The sequence below is a fragment of the Podarcis gaigeae genome (genome assembly GCF_964106915.1).
Source record: "Podarcis gaigeae genome assembly, chromosome: 18".
Classification (NCBI taxonomy): domain Eukaryota; kingdom Metazoa; phylum Chordata; class Lepidosauria; order Squamata; family Lacertidae; genus Podarcis; species Podarcis gaigeae.
This window is the reverse complement of record NC_139696.1, coordinates 8,074,978-8,094,874: the sequence shown is the minus strand read 5'-3', so window position 1 is coordinate 8,094,874 and position 19,897 is coordinate 8,074,978. Positions and strand designations below refer to the sequence as shown.

Genomic DNA, 19,897 nt, shown 5'->3' with positions numbered 1-19,897 from the left:
CAGATAACAAGGGGGCTGGGAAGGGTGCGCATGCTGCATTTTTAAAAAATGCTCCTCCACATTAAGAATGCTATATATTGATTGAGGGACGTGGGTGGTGCTGTGAGTTAAACCACAGAGCCTAGGGCTTTCCGATCAGAAGGTTGGCGGTTCGAATCCCCGCGACGGGGTGAGCTCCTGTTGATCAGTCCCTGCTCCTGCCAACCTAGCAGTTTGAAAGCACGTCAAAGTGCAAGTAGATAAATAGGTACCACTGTGGCGGGAAGGTAAACGGCGTTTCCGTGCGCTGCTCTGGTTTGCCAGAAGCGGCTTAGTCCTGCTGGCCACATGACCCGGAAGCTGTACGCCGGCTCCCCAGAGTCGGCCACGACTGGACCTAATGGTCAGGGGTCCCTTTAGCTTTACATAGTGATTGATTATCTGGTTGTTAAAATTTCTCTCTCTATATATATATATACACACAGTGGTACCACGGGTTAAGTACTTAATTCTTTCCGGAGGTCCATTCCTAACCTGAAACTGTTCTTAACCTGAGGTACCACTTTAGCTAATGGGGCCTCCTGCTGCTGCGGCACCAGAGCACAATTTCTGTTCTTATCCTGAAGCGAAGTTCTTAACCCGAGGTACAATTTCTGGGTTAGCAGAGTCTGTAACGTGAAGCGTATGTAACCCGAGGTACCACTGTATATATATGAATGCAAGCATAGCCCTGCTGGATGTGGTACAGTAAATGGTCCATTTAATCCAGCAGCCTGTTTTCGCAGTGGCCAACCAGATGCCCCAACGGGAAATCTGCAAGCAGGACCCAAACACAAGAGCATTCTTGCCTCCTGCCGTTTCTAACAACTGTTATTCAGAAGCATCATTGCCTCCAACCATGGTCTAATTCTCTTTTAAAGCCATCCAAGTTGGTGGCCCTCCCTACCTGCTGTGGGAGGGAGTTCCACAGTTTAACTATGTGCTATGTGTTAACTATGCACAGTAGGAAAGCTAGGACACCAGTTATTGTTGTTTAGTCATTTAGTCATGTCCGACTCTTCGTGATCCCATGGACCAGAGCACGCCAGGCACTCCTGTCCTCCACTGCCTCCCAGTTTGGTCAAACTCATGCTGGTAGCTTCGAGAACACTGTCCCACCATCTCGTCCTCCGTTGTTCCCTTCTCCTTGTGCCCTTCATCTTTCCCAACATCAGGGTCTTTTCCAGGGAGTCTTCTCTTCTCATGAGGTGGCCAAAGTATTGGAGCCTCAGCTTCAGGATCTGTCCTTCCAGTGAGCACTCAGGGCTGATTTCCTTCAGAATGGAGAGGTTGGATCTTCTTGCAGTCCATGGGACTCTAAAGAGTCTCCTCCAGCACCATAATTCAAAAGGATCAATTCTTCGGCGATCAGCCTTCTTGATGGTCCAGCTCTCACTTCCATACATCTCTAGTGGGAAAACCATGGCTTTAACTATACGGACCTTTGTTGGCAAGGTGATGTCTCTACTTTTTAAGATGCTTTCTAGGTTTGCCATTGCCTTTCTCCCAAGGAGCAGGCGTCTTTTAATTTCGTGACTGCTGTCACCATCTGCAGTGATCATGGAGCCCAAAAAAGTAAAATCTCTCACTGCCTCCATTTCCTCCCCCTTCTATTTGCCAGGAGGTGATGGGCCCAGTGGCCATGATCTTCGTTTTTTTGATGTTGAGCTTCAGACCATATTTTGCGCTCTGCTCTTTCACCCTCATTAAAAGGTTCTTTAATTCCTCCTCACTTTCTGCCATCAAGGTTGTGTCATCTGCATACCTGAGGTTGTTGATATTTCTTCCAGCAATCTTAATTCCTGCTTGGGATTCATCCAGCCCAGCCTTTCGCATGATGAATTCTGCATATAAGTTAAATAAGCAGGGAGACAATATACAGCCTTGCCGTACTCCTTTCCCAATTTTGAACCAATCAGTTGTTCCATATCCAGTTCTAACTGTAGCTTCTTGTCCCACATAGAGATTTCTCAGGAGACAGATGAGGTGATCAGGCACTCCCATTTCTTTAAGAACTTGCCATAGTTTGCTGTGGTTGACACAGTCAAAGGCTTTTGCATAGTCAATGAAGCAGAAGTAGATGTCTTTCTGGAACTCTCTAGCTTTCTCCATAATCCAGCACATACCACCTTAACAGCATCATCTTTTAAAATGTTAAATAGTTCAGCTGGAATACCATCACTTCCACTGGCCTTGTTATTAGCAGTGCTTTCTACGGCCCATTTGACTTCACTCTCCAGGATGTCTGGCTCAAGGTCAGCAACCACACTACCTGGGGTATACGAGACATCCATTTCTTTCTGGTATAGTTCCTCTGTGTATTCTTGCCACCTCTTCTTGATGTCTTCTGCTTCTATTAGGTCCTTTCCACTTTTGTCTTTTATTATGGTAATCTTTGTACGAAATGTTCCTTTCATATCTCTAATTTTCTTGAACAGATCTCTGGTTTTCCCCATTCTATTCTTTGCATTGCTCGTTTAAGAAGGCCTTCTTGTCTCTCCTTGCTATTTTTTGGAAATCTGCATTCAATTTCCTGTATCTTTCACTATCTTCCTCGCATTTTGCTTGCCTTCTCTCCCCCGCTATTTGTAAGGCCTCGTTGGACAGCCACTTTGCTTTTTTACACCAGTAAGAACTGATAATTACATGCAGGGCGTTTGCCACCCCAAACTGGGAAAAGATCTTATCACCCTGCAGGTGTTGCCGGACTACAACATCCCATCATCCCTGTTGGGTGCTGGTGCTGACAGCGGGTTGAGTCCCAACAACATCCAGAGGGCCAGCATGGCTTCCTCACCCCTACTTCATACCAAGACTGAGGGCCAAACTGGAAGTCACACTGGCACACTTTTCACACACAACGGAGGGCATGCTACTGGACTTGAGCAAGGAATTCTGGTTCCAGAAAAACATACAAAGCTTTTCGTACAAAATGCCTCTACACCCACCCACTGCTACGTTGCAGTGAGGCGGGGAGGGAGACAGAGACAGAAAGAGAAACGATAGAAGAGCCTAAGCCTGCCCTGCCAGATCATAGAGCATTCAGACATGCAGGCTCTTTGCCTCTCAGCCAGAACTCGTGGGATTCCTGTTTAGAAGACATGGCAACAGCTTACGTGGTTTAAGAAAGGGAAAATGGCTACACTTCCCCCTGCATATATTTTGTCTGCCAATAGGTAATGTTAAGTCTCCACTGCTAAATGCACTCTCACATGTTCAGCTCCTGAGCCAGGTGGCAGCCCTCCAAGCTTATGCCCTATGGAATGGCTGTAAGCTTGATGACAGAACACCTGCTGTGCCAGCAAAAGGATCCAGGTTCAAACCCTGAATCTCCAGTTAGGGCTGGGGAGAAAGGTAAAAAGGTAAAGGACCCCTGGACGGTTCAGTCCAGTCGAAGGTGACTATGGGGTTGCGGCGCTCATCTCGCTTTCAGGCAGAGGGAGCCGGAGTTTGTCCACAGACAGCTTTCCGGGTCATGTGGCCAGCAGGACTAAACCGCTCCTGGCGCAACAGGACACTGTGACAGAAACCAGAGCGCATGGAAATGCTGTTTACTTTCCTGCCAGAGCGGTACCTACTTATTTACTTGCACTGGTGTAATTTCGAACTGCTAGGTTGGCAGCCTAGAACAGCCGGCCTTCTGATTGGCAAGCCCATGAGGCTCAGCTGTTTAGATCACAGTGCCACCCACATCCTTGCTGGGAAAGGGCTCCAGTCTGAACCCCTGGAGAGCTACTGCCAGCCAGTGTGGGCAATGGTGAGTTAATGGGCCCAAATGGTTTGACTTAGTGAGAGGCAGCTTCATGTTCCCTAATGAGTTCAAGGTTCGTTTTCTGATAACGATCCTCAGCTCATACGTGCAAGCAGACCAGCATTTGAAAGCTACCGCCATCCCCTGCCAGCCCTTATTGCAGCCTCCTCACCCAGCGGCTGACCTCACGTCCATGATGCTCTTGCGCAGGCCGTCTCGGTGGCTCTCGAGGTGGGAGACGGTGAAGGCTGGGAGGCGTCGGATGGCAAAGCGCTCATGCTCCCAGGCCAGCATGTCTTCTGCGAGGTTGATTTTCTTGTGCACCATGGAGAACCTCACCTCTGGGAACTGGCTGGCAACCACCTGGGAGAGAAGTCACCAGAAAGAGAGGGGTGGAGGTGGCGCCAAGCAACTCGCCTCCGGGGCACAGCTAGCAACTCCCTCGCAACCCTGCATTGCTTAAAACAGGGTCTGCGCCTTTGCCATGCTGCGCAACCCCAATCCTTCAAGAAAGGGGAAGAGTAGTAACAGTAGTAGTAGTAGTAGTAATAATAATAATAATAATAATAATAATAATAATAATAATAATAATTTATTTATATCCCACCCAGCTGGTTGGGTTTTCCCAGCCACTCTGGGCGGCTTCCAACAAAGATTAAAAATACACTCAAACACCAGTCATTAAAAACATCCCTAAAACAGGGCTCAGTGAGAGAGGGTCTGCTTTTCATCTCCAGATAGGACCGGGAGAGACTCCCTGCCTGACACCCTGGAGAGACACTGCCAGTCAGTATGGACGATGCTGAGCTAGATGAACCAATGGACTATTTTAAACCAGTCATGAGTGAAGTGAAGGCACAAGACTGGGGGTGATCATCAGTGAGCTGCGCACAGGTGAGCTGCATGCAAGCTGCTGGCTAGCCCTGTGGAGCCTCCTTTTATTGAGACAAATATGCAAACCAGGCAGATACATTTTGGGCTGTGACCTTTGCACATCTTCCGGTCCTGAGATCGTGGGGTGGCACAAAGTTATTTTGGCACCTGTTTCCACCGCGTCATTTTCCCCTTGCACAGTGTATGACGAAGGAGACAAAAGGTCTCAGGGACAAAAGGTTACAGACAGGACACCGCAGACTGTTGAGACCACATGGGTCAGACAGAGGGAACAATGTTCAGACAGCTGTGGCTTGTCTGGGGGGGGGAGTATGCTACGCACCCCAGGGTCACGTGTGCAGGCAGACTGTGGCAGCCTGCTGGTGGGGAGTGTGCTCCCTCCGGACCCCACTGCCCACTCTGCGATATCCCTACACATGAGGACTAGAATCTTACTTCAATTTTTAAAGGAAAGGACCGTGCCTCAGCGGCAGAGCACCCGCTTCACATTCAGCTTTCAGGTTCAGTCCTCCGCATCTTCAGGTAGGGATGTCAACTGCCCCCTGCCTGAAACCCTGTAGTTTCCAAGTCACCTTCATAGGTAGCGTGCATTGCAGTAGTGCAAGTGGGAGATAACCAGAACATGGACCACTCTGGCGAGACAGGGCACAGGCAGGTAGGGTCTCAGCCGGTGTACCCAATGCAGCTGGTAGACAGCTGCCCTGGAACTGACCTGTGCCTCCATGACTCCCAGGCTGTGCACCTGGTCCTTTAGGTGGGCAGTTACCCCTACAGGACTGGGGAGTCCTCCACACCTGTGTCCCCCAGAAACAGTAATTCTGTAGTAAGGACAGCTGCCTTATTTCCTCCAGAAAAGAGGGAAGAGGCATCCGCATTAGCTGGAACACAGTGGGATGTTCTGCCAGGGGGGCACACTGAGTGTTCAACTGCTGCTGCCCACCCATCTTGCCCAACACAAGCCAGCATGACCCCCTTTGTTTACCAGCTCCAGCTCCTTTAGAAAAGCATGCTGAAGGGTCCCCTCTTTTGGAGGCTTCGAGACGTGTAGGTGGAGACTGTTGCCTCTCCCCAGAGTGTCCAGACAGAGTACGAAGGCCACGTTGTCCTGCAGCAAACTGGAATCTGAAATAAGGGGCAGTCAGGGATGTGAAATGGCCATCATCCTACAAAGAGTTATGGGGCGGGGAAGGAGGTGAAAGGGACACCCTTTGCATGCTCTTAATGCAACATGAAAAACCACAGATTGTCAGCTAAGACCAGGGATAAAAGGTAAAGGTACCCCTGACCATTAGGTCCAGTCGTGACCGACTCTGGGGTTGCGGCGCTCATCTTGCTCTATGGGCCGAGGGAGCCGGCGTTTGTCCGCAGACAGCTTCCAGGTCATGTGGCCAGGATGACTAAGCCGCTTCTGGTGAACCAGAGCAGCGCAAGGAAACGCCGTTTACCTTCCCGCTGGAGTGGTACCTATTTATCTACTTGCACTTTGACGTGCTTTTGAACTGCTAGCTTGGCAGGAGCAGGGACCGAGCAATGGGAGCTCACCCCGTCATTGCGGGGATTCAAACCGCCGACCTTCTGATCAGCAAGTCCTAGGCTCTGTGGTTTAACCCACAGCGCCACCCACGTCCCTTAAGACCAGGGATAGTCGCACGCTATTTATTGAGAGCTACACGCTCCCATTTCTAAAAGTGAGAAAGTTAGGCCCATGGCTTCCCACTCATCCTCCTGATGCCTCCTCTCCCCTCCTGGCCAACTCATAAGCCAGGTCCTGCACCTGTCCGTAGAACCTCCAGGTTTATGGGGAATATAACAATAAGCCTGCAGCACCTGTGTGATCCAAGTTGTCTTCCAGCCACCGCTTGGTCCCTTGATAGTTAAACTTGCCACCTCCAGACGCAAAGAACAGCAGATTATACCTGGGGCGCAGAGAGAAGGGTCAGGCTTACATTCTGGCCATTGTACACCCGCTTTGGGCAAAAGGCCTCCCAGAAGAGAAATTCGACTTACCCAGCATGTGTCCGTTTGTACGTGTAGAGGCGAGAGAACAGCCTGGCCAGTTCCAGGAGCATGGCGACCCCACTGCCGTTGGAGTCGGCGCCGTGGGAGAGCCACTGGAGGGGAGGAAAGGATATCCAATATTAAGGGTAACTCTGGGTTTGGGGACACACTAGCAAAGCGGGGACAGGAAGCAAGCCAGATCTTTGTACAGCAAGCCAAGTCATTGCCACACATTGCAGCCAGCAGGAAGCTGGAATTTTTTTGCCACTGAATGGCGCAACAGCCACCAACATCTGCAGCTTGTTTTTAAAAACAGAACGGCTGTGACCCACAAAAGGGAAGGCCAGCCGGGTGCTGAGGACAGCCAAGGTGGGAGGGCAGATTGCCTTCCAGCCCTGCTTGTGAGCTCCCTCCTCAAAAACACATGAGACGTAACCGGCTGTGTTCTTAGATAAATAAGATATACATTTCACAGTATCAAATTGTAAATTTCAACAGAAGTTAACTCATAGAGTTCAACAAACAAACAAAGCAGGAGACCCATTGGATCAGATCATTCTATAGTCAGTTCATGCATAAGGTCTGCCCAAATTTAAAGGAGCTGTTAGTGTATAACAACGTAGGTGGCTTGCGTAAGTGAGCCATGCTGCATTATACAGAAAGGCCAAAGCAAGCATGGGGCAACAGCCGACAGAAACTTACCGGTGCCACTCCAAAAGAGTCGTAGTGAGCGACTACTACAATAGTAGGCAAGTCCTCTCCTCCCAGACCGGTCAGCCGACCCTAGCAAGGGGAGCAGGGGAAGAATCATTACATCAAGGCCATTTCTGCCGCTGCGTCAATGCAAGACACCACACATCACCTCTGCCTCCTCATGAAATCTAGGGAATTGTAGAGTTGGAAGGTATCATGAGGGTCATCTAGTCCAAACCCTGCAATGTAGGAATCTCAGCTAAAGCATCCTTGACCATCCAACCTCTGCTTAAAAACCTCCAATGAAGTCCATCACCTTCCAAGGGAGTCTGTTCCATTGTGAAACAGCTCTTACAGTATTATTGCTATTGTAAATCACTTTCTAAACACCTTCAGAATCTCTGCTGTAAATCATTTCTGAACACTTCCAAAATCCCTACACTGACTTCTCGTCTGCTCCCTTATCCAGCGTAGGCTCCTTGGTTTGGTTTTGGGTTTTTTGTTCCTTCCCAGTCCTTGTTACCTATGCCTATTGCTCATGACCTTTACTCCTGGAGCGCCACAAGCCTCGACCGTCCAAAGGTCTCCAGCTCCACCCAAAGACTCACGCATCACCTCTTAAACTCCAAACTGCCTCCCTCCTCCTTTCAAATCTCTCCTCACACCTTTTCGGCAAAGCCTTTGGCACCGCTGCCCATACCGCCTTGTGCCCTGTTGCAACCTGCCAGCCTGTAACCAGGCCCATGCAGATGTATTGATTTTATTATTAATTCTCTAAGAATGCTTGGCGGAAACAAACACACCAGTAATAACATGCAAGGATTAGATATTCTTTCTCTGCCTTATTTACTGCATCCACTTCCCTTGCATTTCCTTGTCACCCCATGTCAAAATTTAGACTGTAAACTCCTCCAGAAAAAGACTTTTCCTTCAGAAAGAGGCATGTCTGCTTCTAATCGCCAGAAGCGTGATGCACACTGATCGAACAATAATTTTAGTAAAATGATTTTTTTAAAAGCAGGGTTAAGAGTCAGGCTTGTGAAAAGTAGTTAAGACTAGACTCTGGGAACCTGTACTCTTGGCTTGTTAGCCCAAAACAAGTGCCTCCTTGGCCCTAGCAAATATGCCCCAGCTCTTCCTGAGTTTGCCAAGTTACATTTGTGCCCATTTAATTTAACAAAAAGCACGCACCATTTTCACCGTGGTGTTTTTTTAAAAAAACCAACCTCTAAGCAGCTTACAATAAATATTAAAGATTATCAATTTTAAAAAGTAAAAAAAAAAAAATCAAAAATAATTAATACCAACAGCAAAAAGATTAAAGCACGTCAACATTCGTGTATCTGGACAGACTTGCCTAAAAAGAAAAATAAATGTTTTAAGCAGACACATAAAAGTGTACAACAAAGGTGCCCACCCGAGGTCAATGGGCAAGGAGTTCCAAAGTGCAGGTGCCACCATACTAAATGAATGATAAGGGCAGAAAGAGCACTTACTGTGGCACCTGTAACAGTGCCAGCCCTGCAGGTCGACGCAGTTGAGTGGGCACACACATGGTTAAGGCAAACTTGCAGGTAAACTGGGCCCAGGCAGTTACTGTGTACCAAAAGTAAATGTTAAGAATTCTGCTCATATTGATCCAGAGCAGATTCCAACGTATAGTTAGCAGAGTAAAATAAACTGTTGTAGGATTCCCAAACAAAATAGACCAGAGGCAATTAACATTCCATCCAGCAGAGCTTTACTGCTACGGAAGGCAAATAAATGAGCATAAAGGTGACAAATCCAATGCATTCAGGAATGGCCCCTCCACAAGAAATCCAGTTGCAGCAGACTTAACCTAAATTTACAATAACTCGTAAGTCTAAAACTAAGCACTTAAGCATACTATATACGGAACAGCACACCAGAAGGAAAGAAAGACAGAATGTGAAACTCAGGCTCCTTCTGGCCTATTATTATAGTCAACATGACCTTAGGTGAAAGAGATAACAGGACCAGTTTAAACCAGCTGTTCAGCTTCTCTGGAGGTATAAACCGAACATCAGGAACCTTTTTGCTTCTTTCTAAGCAGAACAGAAGCCTGCTTGTTAGCTAGAAACTTCAGTTTGTACCACACAGGGAAGCTTCCAGATCCCTCTTGAATCAATTAGAATAGACAAGATCTCTGCACTTTAGACCTTCTGCACCAAGAAATGCAAACTGACAGTAACACCTTGAAGTTGGCCTGGCAGGAATATGGCAACCAGTGCAGACTTGGTTTTGGTTGGCTTGCTTGCTGGTTTATTAAATTTGTACACTGACCTTCAACGAAAGATGACAGGGCGGTTCAGCCCTCTGAGCACAGGTGTTACAAGCTGATAGGGTCTCTCACTCCTGTCAGCAACTGTGCTGCAGCACTCTGCCCTAACTACAGTTTCTGGGACAAACGCAATAGAAGCCCCGCACAGTGCATTATGGTAATCCAACCTTGGAGCCAGTATGCCAGGAAGTGCTCCCAAACTCACCTCCACACTGGTGATGAGCCAGTCAGTGACGGCTTTGCTCTGAGCCCCACTGGTCACCATCTGAAAGCCGTTGGCAGTTGCTGTGTGTAAAAGTACTAGGAAGAACACAGGGGCATGAAGATAAGAGGACACAGCTACACTTTGCCTTCATTCACAACAGTATAGTGGTGCCTCGCAAGACGAAATTAATTCGTTCCGCGAGTTGTTTCGTCTTGCGATTTTTTCGTCTTGCGGAGCGCGGATTCGCTGGGTATTAACGGCTTTAAGAAAAAGGAAGCAAACTCGCAAGACGTTTTCGTCTTGCGAAGCAAGCCCATAGGGGAAATCGTCTTGCGAAGCAACGCAAAAAATGAAAAACCCTTTCGTCTTGCGTGTTTTTCGTCTTACGAGGCATTCGTCTTGCGAGGTACCACTGTATCAGAAACCTTGCAAATTGCTCCCCGTATAGAAGACACACATGGATTTGAGCCAGCACGCTTTATATATTCTGAACAGTCTTTTCTATCCACGGTCAAGGTTTGGCTCTTTATATTTAACATAAATATTCAAAATATAACAGGAATTGGGTTCATGTGTACATTTCTGAGCACAATTCAAAGTGTTGGTGCTGACCTTTAAAGCCCTAAACAGACTCTGCCCTGTAGACCTGAAGGAGCGTCTCCTCCCCCATCGTCCAGCCCGGACACTGAGGTCCAGCTCCGAGGGTCTTCTGGCAGGTCCCTCACTGTGAGGTTACAGGGAACCAGGCAGAGGGTCTTCTTGGTAGTCACGCCCGCCCTGTGGAACGCCCTCCCACCAGATGTCAAGGAGATAAACAACTATCTGACTTTTAGAAGACATCTGAAGGCAGCCCTGTTTGGGGAAGTTTGATTGTTTTTTATATTCTGTTGGGAGCCACCCAGAGTGTCTGGGGAAACGCAGCCAGACGGGCAGGGTATAAATAATAAAATTATTATTAATAATTATTATGAATTTCAATGGGTCTGTTCTGAGTAAAACTTAGCTGGAAACAACCCATTGCCTCAGGCTTCTTCATAATGTAACCATGTAGTCCTATGCCTGTCTACTAAAAAACAAAACCCACTGAGTCCCATGGTGTTTAATCCCAGATAAGAGGGTATAGTATTCTAGAGCTGGATCTTTCCCAACACCTGCCAAGCTTTTTTTTATGATCCCTCTCTTATACCAGTAGCAAAGCCTGTTGGATCTATCTGGAGTTGCTGTTCCAAATATGAAGTGCCACCTCTGAAAAGTCCCTTGGAAGATGGTCTTAAAGGGAGGCGACCCCTGAAGCTAATCCCAGTGTTTTTTTTTTGAAAGAGGCCTACCTTCAGCAGCTGAAGCTGAGCCTTGCGACGCAGAAGCAGCCTGCGTTTGCTCGTAGATTGAGAGGAGATCGTCATCTTCCTCAGCAAAGTAGACCGGCACAATGGTTTCCATCGCCAGCATTTCTGGCTCAATCTCCATGAATTGCTGAGGAGGAGCAGATAAAAGACTCAGTGACTTGCAGAGGAGGACTCCGCTCACCCTCCGGACCTCACTTGGAGGAGGCACATAAAGAAGGTCCTCAGAGGATGATCTCGGGGTCCAGGTAGAAGCCATAATATCGGCTTGATTACAGGTGGCATAAGGATTTCTGGAATTAAGCAGGGGAGGCAGTTTCAGCACGCTGAAGCACAATTATGAATGTAAGGAAGGGGCCTCAAAGGGATGCTTACCCGGATGACATCCTGAGGCACCGAATACATGTTCTGTGGCAGGATGATGACCACGGCACCGGCCGACTGGCGAAGAGCCTTCTGGTACTGTTCGTAGGAGAAGTCCATCAGCCGCATCATCACGCAGCGGCGGCTCAAGACATCCGCCTCCACTGTGCGAGCCTCTGTATTTAGCACGGCGTTCCGAGTGCCTGTCAAAAGCAGAGAAAGGGGGCTAGTACGTAGCCATGAAGGTACTTTAGAGCCACAGATATGAGGCCTCCCCATGTCCTAAAAAGAGAATGTGAATGCTTAATTGCCCGTTTCCTCCTCCCTCCTAATCTGTTCCTTTTCTCTCATTGTCTTTTTTGGAATTTTAAGTTTGTGGACAGAGACCGTGCCTTTTTAGGGGAGTGGAGTGATTACTAAGCTGCTCTGGGAGTCTTCACTGGCTGGATAATGGGATTTTAAAAAAAGGTCTTTAAATAAATCAATAACAACACCTCCCCAACCCTTTAAGGTCAATTCTCAGGTTGTGTAGTATTGACTATGAAGGGCTGGTACCATCAGGAACGTGCAGTGATCAGTTCTGAAGATGCTTTGCCAACGTTGGCAGGTGTAGATCTTGCCAAGAGAACAGAGTTGAAAAAGCTTAGTAGAAACCACGCAGTGGGAATGCCACATGCCTTTGTTGTTGGGGCTCACACCATGAATTGTCAACTCCCAAACTCACCGTGTGACATGATTTGGAAAGGAAGTGAGCCGTGACAACAAGTGAGCCACAACTCTTGTGTAGAGCTACAATTTAATGCACAGCTTCTCCGCCCGCTGTGACTGGGGTGCATTTTGATGTCAAAGCAATGTTATCTGTACGCTTTTATTTTAAACTACTTTAATAACTGCACTGCCTTTCTTTATTGCAATTTGCATACTTGCTTATTTTAATGTTTCACTTTTGGGTCTATTACACCAACTCACACAGGGTGGTAAAAACAAAAAGTTATAGTAGCAGCAGCAGCTTCAAAAAGTTCTCTCCAAACCATGCAGAAAGGCAGCAAAATGTAAAATGCAATTCAATGTAAGCAAGTGTAAAATGACGCACATTGGGGCAAAAATTCCTAACTTCACATATACGCTAACAGGGTCTGACCTGGTGGTGACTGACCAGGAAAGACATCTTGGGGCCATGGTGGATAGCTCGATGAAAATGTCGACCCAGTGTGCGGCAGCTGTGAAAAAGGTGAATTCCATGTTAGGGAAGGGACTGGAAATAAAACAACTACTACGATAATGCCATTATACAAATCTACAGTGAGACCACACTTGCAATACTGCTGTACACTTCTGGTTGCCTCACCATGGAAAGGTTACTACAGAACTGGAAGAGATCCAGAAAAGGGGAACCAAAATGATCAAGTGACTGGAGCAACTCTTCCGTGAGGAAAGGTTACAACATCTGGGACTCATTAGCTTAGAAAAAAGGCAGGTAAGTGGGGGGAGAACATGATAAGAGGTTATGCATTGTGTGGAGGAAGTAGATTCTGACTACGATAACTTGGGGACATGCAATGAAGCTGAAGCATGGAAGGTTCAGGACAGACAAAAGGAAAACCTTTCTCACACAGGGCATAAACTGTGGCTACCAACCTTACTGTATGCTTGTGAAACATGGACCACTTATAAACGACATCTCCAACTCCTTGAAACATTTCATCAATGGTAAAATTCCATTCAATTTTACAGATACTTGGGAAGACAGGCGAACTAACGCCAGTGTACTAGAAGAAGCAAAGATCACCAGTGTGGAACCAATGATTCTTCAACATCAAGTTTGTTGGACTGGTTATGTTGTCCAGATGCCTAATTAACGTCTTCCAAAGCGACTACTCTATTCCGAACTTAAAAATGGAAAGCGTAACGCTGGTGGTCAACAAAAGAGATTTAAAGACTCTCTCAAGGTAAATCTAAAAAAATGTAGTATAAACACCAACAACTGGGAAACACTGGCCTGCAAGTGCTCCAATTGGAGAACAGCCTTTACCAAAGGTGTCATGGGCTTTGAAGACGCTCGAAATCAGAACAAAAGGGAGAAACGTGCTAAGAGGAAGGCACGTTTGGCAAACCCCCACCATGGCCAACTCCCACCCAGAAACCTATGTCCCCACTGTGGAAGGATGTGTGGATCCAGAATTGGCCTCCACAGTCACTTACAGATTCACTGTTAAGCCCGTGCTTATGAAAGACAATCTTACTCGGCTATGAGGTATTGCCAAATAAGAAGAAGAAACAACTATGGAATTCACAACCACAATGGCTACCAACTTAGACGGCTTTAAAAAGGGGATCATAAAATTCATGCAGGATAAATCTATCAATAGTTACTTGATGGCTATATATTACTTTCAGAATTAAGAGGCAGCATATGCCTTTGAAAGCTAGTTGCTAGGTTTCACAAGCAGTTAAGTGCTTGATTGACATCTGACTGATAAACGGGAGAAGAGAATGCTTGACTAGAGGGGTCTCTGGCCTGATTCAGCAGGACTCTTTTTGTTTGGGGGTGGGGAGAAGCAAATAGATGTCCACCTTTCACCTGTAGGGAGCAGGAATATTGTCTTTAGATTGGAAGAGTAGTGGACGATTCCGTTACAGCTCACCAGTTACTTAATCCAGGCTGTGCAGTACAAAAATATGTGTAGGATGCTAACTTTGTGAGACATGTTTTCAAGAATGAGAAACAAGGCAAAATATCTAGGTACCACTGAGGGCTCTGCAGCTGTCGTTGAAATCTTCCCTCCAAAAATTTCCCCAGATTATAGCTCATTTTTGGTGTCTGCTCATTGCCACTCAGCGTACCTATTGTGAGTGGTTGTGGAAATGTACAGTTGGTTCCCTAGTGCCATCACAGTGAACCCTTTTAATCCTATTGCAACTTATTTGCACAGCAGTTTGACAATATACCGTATTTTTTGCTCTATAAGACTCACTTTTTCCCTCCTAAAAAGTAAGGGGAGATGTGTGTGCGTCTTATGGAGCGAATGCAGGCTGCGCAGCTATCCCAGAAGCCAGAACAGCAAGAGGGATTGCTGCTTTCACTGCGCAGCGATCCCTCTTGCTGTTCTGGCTTCTGAGATTCAAATTATTATTTTTCTTGTTTTCCTCCTCCAAAAACTAGGTGCGTCTTGTGGTCTGGTGCGTCTTATAGAGCGAAAAATACGGTAATTGTAAAAAACAAACAAAACCAAAAAAACCAACCCAAAAATCTCCAGCTGTCTCCTTGACAATCCTCAAACAGGAAGGGGGTGTCAGCCAGTGATAAAACACGTGCTTTTTCATGCATAGGGTCCCAGGTTGAATCCTGACACCTCCCATTAAAAGGAACACACCTCTGTCCAGAGCCCTGTTCTAATCTATAGGCCAGAGACCACTGAGATAAATGGACTGGTAGCATGACTCAATATGAAGCAGCATCGCACACCCATGAGTGTTAAAACCCTGTCTGTCATCGTCCCTCTCCAAAGGCTCTCCCTCCCTTGCAGATCCTCACAGAGCAGCTGCATGAAACCGGGCACTTGCTTCCAAGACTGGTGGCCTTAGCTAAATAAAGCAACCAAGATGGCTAGGAACCTTTACAGCAGCCCCAGTAAGGAGTCGGTTACACACTGTGAGAAGTGAGTGACTGGAGAGGGGAAATAACACATGAGCCTGGAAGCTACACCTGCTGCGTGGAAATACGTTCTGACCAGAGCAGCTGCTTAGCCTGTAAAAGTGGGTGCAGAAAATACCAATTGCTGCCTTTTACGGGACAAGTGTGTCTTTAATAGTGAGGAGTTCAAAGGGAGGCTCTAGTTTCTCCTGGCCAGTCGGGCAGGAGCTGAACTTATGAAGGGAAGCACCGTGGGGAGACTTCGTAACTGCTGCCCTACTGTGCCCAAAGATGTCTATAAAGCCACAGGACAGAAATTTGGAGTGGGCGGGACAAGTTAAAAGGACAGCTGATCTTACTCTGCTCCCATACCAAGCAATATATATTACTATTATTCTAGCTCTCACGCACATAGTGTGCTCACCTACCTGTACACAGCCCTATGAAGTGGAAGTGCGGCAGAGACGTTTCCATAAAATCTTAGCACTACAATTCCAATCAGCCCCAACCAGCATAAACAAAGAATTTGGGATGATGTGAGTCGCAGCTCAACAACATCTAAAGGCCACACTTGTGTGTTCCTGTCACCGCCCAATTAGCTGAGCAGACTGCTGCTTTCCTATATTTAAAGGTATTTCTTGTTTTCATGCTTACAAAAAAAAAAAAAAGCAGGCATGCTTAGAAAAGGCATGTCGTCTTGTCTGCCTCTCACACACAGGACAGAATGCCTATTTGAAGTCAGCACCTGCTACAACATATGCATGTGTCACCCAAGAGCAAGGAAAAATACTTGCCCTTCCTTCAGAAGGATTTCTTCACACCCAAATTTTCAACCCAACCCTAGGCTTGATTGCACAGAAGCAAGCCCACTTAGTTCAATGAGGCCTTACTCTTTCGCAAGAGTGGTTTTGGATTGCAGCCTTAGTCAATTAATCATTTAGAACTCAGGTGACTAATCATCTAAGGCTGAAATCCTGTTCTTGCTTATCTCTGCGCCAGTTACATTCAACAGAGCAGGTTTTACTTCTGAATAGACTTGCTTTTTTTAAACTGCAAGTTTCAACTGCGGGTTTTTCTTAAACTTCCCTAATGCAGAGTGGTACAATTCAGCATTACATGCATGCATACATACATAAATCTCTAAATTTACATATGGGAGACTTTACAGGATTAGTATTATATTCTTTACTACAATGCTTGCAAAATAAATGCGCATACGGAGCACTGCTATATTCTTACACCACCTTGCATCTACAGGCAGAACTGGGAATGACTCTGGCCTGCAATGCTGGACAGCTCTTGTATAAGGCCAAGTCCTGTCCTAATAAATTGTAGCATTACAGGGTCTTATAAATATTAATTACATCTTTCGACTCGCTACACAGCACAGAGAATTTGGGTGGTGACTTGAGAGGACTGCAACCAAAATGTAGCCACAGAAAAACAAGAGGGAGGTTTTTGCATGCTGGGGAGAACAAGTTTTGCCAAAACACAAAAGGTCTTTAGAAGAAGGAAAACTAAGGGAGGCACCCAGGGATAGATCAACTGGTAAAGTATGAAACTCTTAATCTCATTGTTGCGTGTTCAAGCCCCATGCTGGGCAAAGATGCCTGGATTACAGGGGGTTGGACTAGTTCAACTCTACAATTCTAAATTGATTGATTTTAATCTGTTTTGGTATTAGAACTTTTTGCATGTTTTGAAATTATAATAGCAATTTCTTCTTAATTTTATTCTTTTCCCCCTTTTTGTAAACTGATTTGAGGGTTGGTTGGGGTTTTTTTTACAATCAAGCGGTGCACGAATTTTACAAAACAAAAATAAATGTTGACTTGTCAGTTGGAAGAGGAAAAAAGAGGGCTGGGTGGCAGAGTTCTGCTGCAGGAGAGTACGGCTGGCTAGAAACCTTTAAGCAGGAGAACTCCCTTATCAGGAAATCAGAACACACTGCACGGTTTCATCATTGTATATTGCTACACACACACTGTTAAAACTGATCCACCTACATTATTTAAATACAATACACAAATGCAGGGAGCTGTCGTATACTAAGTCAGACCACCTGGTCCTTCTACCACTAAGCCATGATTTAGTTTCAGCTTAGCGTATCATCTGAAGAGAGCTTTGTCGGATAGCTCTTACCCGACAAACCACAGGCTGTGAGCCATAGAAGCAGCAATCGGTGCAGAATGCTGCAGCACGGTTGCTGACAGGAGTGAGGCCTTGCCAGCATGTAACACTTGCGCTCAGAGATCTGCACTCATTGCCAATTTGCTACCAGGCCAAGTTCAAGGTGTTACGATTAACATATAAAGCCCTTAGCAGCTAAGGACCAGTTTACCTACAAGATTGTCTTACCCTGCGTACCCAACATGACTGATTCCATCAATGGAGTTGGGTCTGCTACAGCTGCCACATAACACCCATTCCACACTTGTAAGAATGAGATCGTTTACTGCGGCAGCACCTACACTTTGGAACTCCCTGCCGATTGAGAACAAGCAGCTGCCTTCATTGTACACATTGGAGTGCCTGCTAAAAAACATCCCTGCTTAGACAAGCCTACCCACATGCTTAGACAATTGAGGTAATTTTAATCTGCTTTAGCATTTTAACTTTTTATGTTTTGAAGTACAACTGTGATCCTCCTCTTGATTTTATTCTTTTATCTTTTTGCAAACCGCTGAGAGATATTTTTTTTTTACCATCAAGCAGTGTATACATTTCATGCACCTCCACAGAAACAGTGCAGACACTAAATACCACAATCTCCTATTTTTACATTAACATACTTAATCTAAAACTATGCATAAAGTTTTTAAAAAAGTTAAAATTTATTATAATCCTTTATTAAATTTGTATCCCACCCTTTCTTCAAAGATCCCAGGGCAGCTCGCAACAAAAAAATTGTATTTTAATTATTGCTCTCCCTCGCCCCATGGTTTTGAGTAGCTCTTCTTTCTACCTTTCAAGTCCCTGTTGGCAGAAAAGTGGGGGATAAATAATAATAATATGTTGGACCGTGGTTCCCACTAATAATAATAAATAATATTTTGGGCAGTGGTTCCCACTAAATATTATAATAATATGTTGGGGCAGTGGTTCCCACTTTGGGGGGGGTCTGCAAAAACTACCACAGAGACATCTGGCGGTTCCCTTATTGCGAGAAGTGAGGTTACAGGGAACCAGACAGAGGGCCTTCTCGGTGGTGGCACCCGCCCTGTGGAACACCCTCCCTTCAGATGTGAAGGAACTAAGCAGCTATCCTATCTTTAAAAGACATCTGAAGGCAGCCCTGTTTAGGGAAGTTTTTAATATTTAACGCTGTACTGTTTTTAACATGTGATTGGGAGCTGCCCAGAGTGGCTGGGGAAACTCAGCCAGATGGGCGGAGTATAAATAAGAATAATAATTATCAAAATGTTCAAAAGTAGCTTGGCTTTATGAATAACAAGGTGGGGGGCGAATGTTAGCTAATGAGGAACCACTGACGTTAAGGGGGCTGTCAGCACGTGGATTCCCCCCCCCCCAAAGGATCCTGGGAACTGTAGTTCTGTGAGTGTGAGGAGAAAACTACAGTTCCTTGGAAACTCTGTACCTGTGTAGCGGGGATATTGGGGGGGGGGGAGAGTGTCGGGTGTTATTTAAGCGCCTCATGAGAGGCGGGGGGGGGGTGAGGAGAGCGTCGTCGTCTCCTTCCCTGTCAGCGCCGCCGCCGCCGCCCCCCGAACCCCCCGCCCGAACCCCCTTTGGCTCACTGACCGTAGGGCTGCCCCCCGAGCTCGTACTGCTGCATGCGGTAGACGGTGAACTCGTGGGCGGCCGAGGCCGGAGGCGGGCCCAGCAGCAGCAGCAGGACGGCCGGCACCACCAGCAGGAAGCTGAGCGGCAGGCACGAGGCCTTCAGCAGCACCGAGCCCAGCACCTCCTCGCCGGCCTCCTCCAGCATGACGGCGGCGAGAGCGACCGTGAGGCGAGAAGGAAGGAAGGAGAAGAAGAAGGAGGAGGCGCTTCTTTCGCCTCAGAACATCGCCTCAGAAACAGCGCGCGCGCGAGGCACGCTGGGAAATGGAGTTCGCCGCCGCAAGGAGCGCCGGGAAATAGCAGTTAAGGCGCCTGATAGGCGACTCGGCTTTTAATAGGCTAGGGCCGCAAGGCACGCTGGGAAATGGAGGCCGCCGCTTCCTCACAGTAAACTCGCCTGTCCTAAGGCCGGAACCGCAAGGCACGCTGGGAAATGGAGTCCGCCGCCGCCGCAAGGAGCGCCGGGAAATAGGAGTTAAGGCGCCTGATAGGGCCGACTCGGCTTTTAATAGGCCAGGGCCGCAAGGCACGCTGGGAAATGGAGGCCGCCGCTTCCTCACAGTAAACTCGGCTGTCCTAAGGCCGGAACCGCAAGGCACGCTGGGAAATGGAGGCCGCCTCCTCCTCCTCCTCACAGTTTACTCGGCTGTTCTAAGGCCGGAACCGCAAGGCACGCTGGGAAATGGAGGCCGCCGCCTCCTCACAGTTTACTCGGCTGTCCTAAGGTCGGAACCGCAAGGCATGCTGGGAAATTGAGTCCGCCGCCGCAAGGAGCGCCGGAAAATAGGAGTTGAGGCGCCGGGGCTCCCTGCGTTCCCTCATGGGGCTAATTCAGGCCATGACCGCTGGGAAATGAGTTCAAAGAAGAGAGGGCCTGCTGCCTTCCCTGACA

General features: G+C 47.2%; 1 protein-coding gene across 9 annotated transcripts in view; it reads right to left on the bottom strand.

The window, feature by feature from the left end:
• NCLN (nicalin) overlaps window positions 1-19,897 on the bottom strand; it is a 28,153-nt gene extending 8,256 nt beyond the window's left edge. Inside the window, exons 1-10 of one of the 9 annotated variants that reach the window (XM_083720492.1) lie at window positions 18,964-19,238; window positions 12,709-12,787; window positions 11,580-11,770; window positions 11,190-11,497; window positions 9,862-9,956; window positions 7,364-7,444; window positions 6,671-6,774; window positions 6,491-6,579; window positions 5,646-5,785; window positions 3,942-4,132 (exon numbers count right to left, since the gene is read on the bottom strand). In XM_083720492.1, coding sequence (XP_083576618.1) covers window positions 3,942-4,132; window positions 5,646-5,785; window positions 6,491-6,579; window positions 6,671-6,774; window positions 7,364-7,444; window positions 9,862-9,956; window positions 11,190-11,497; window positions 11,580-11,590 — 1,019 coding nt within the window. In that variant the 5' untranslated portion in view covers window positions 11,591-11,770; window positions 12,709-12,787; window positions 18,964-19,238. Of the gene's footprint in view, window positions 1-3,941; window positions 4,133-5,645; window positions 5,786-6,490; window positions 6,580-6,670; window positions 6,775-7,363; window positions 7,445-9,861; window positions 9,957-11,189; window positions 11,498-11,579; window positions 11,771-12,708; window positions 12,788-15,629; window positions 15,923-18,963 lie in introns of those variants that run through there. The other 8 variants (XM_083720494.1, XM_083720487.1, XM_083720488.1 and 5 more) reach the window with 8 other exon arrangements.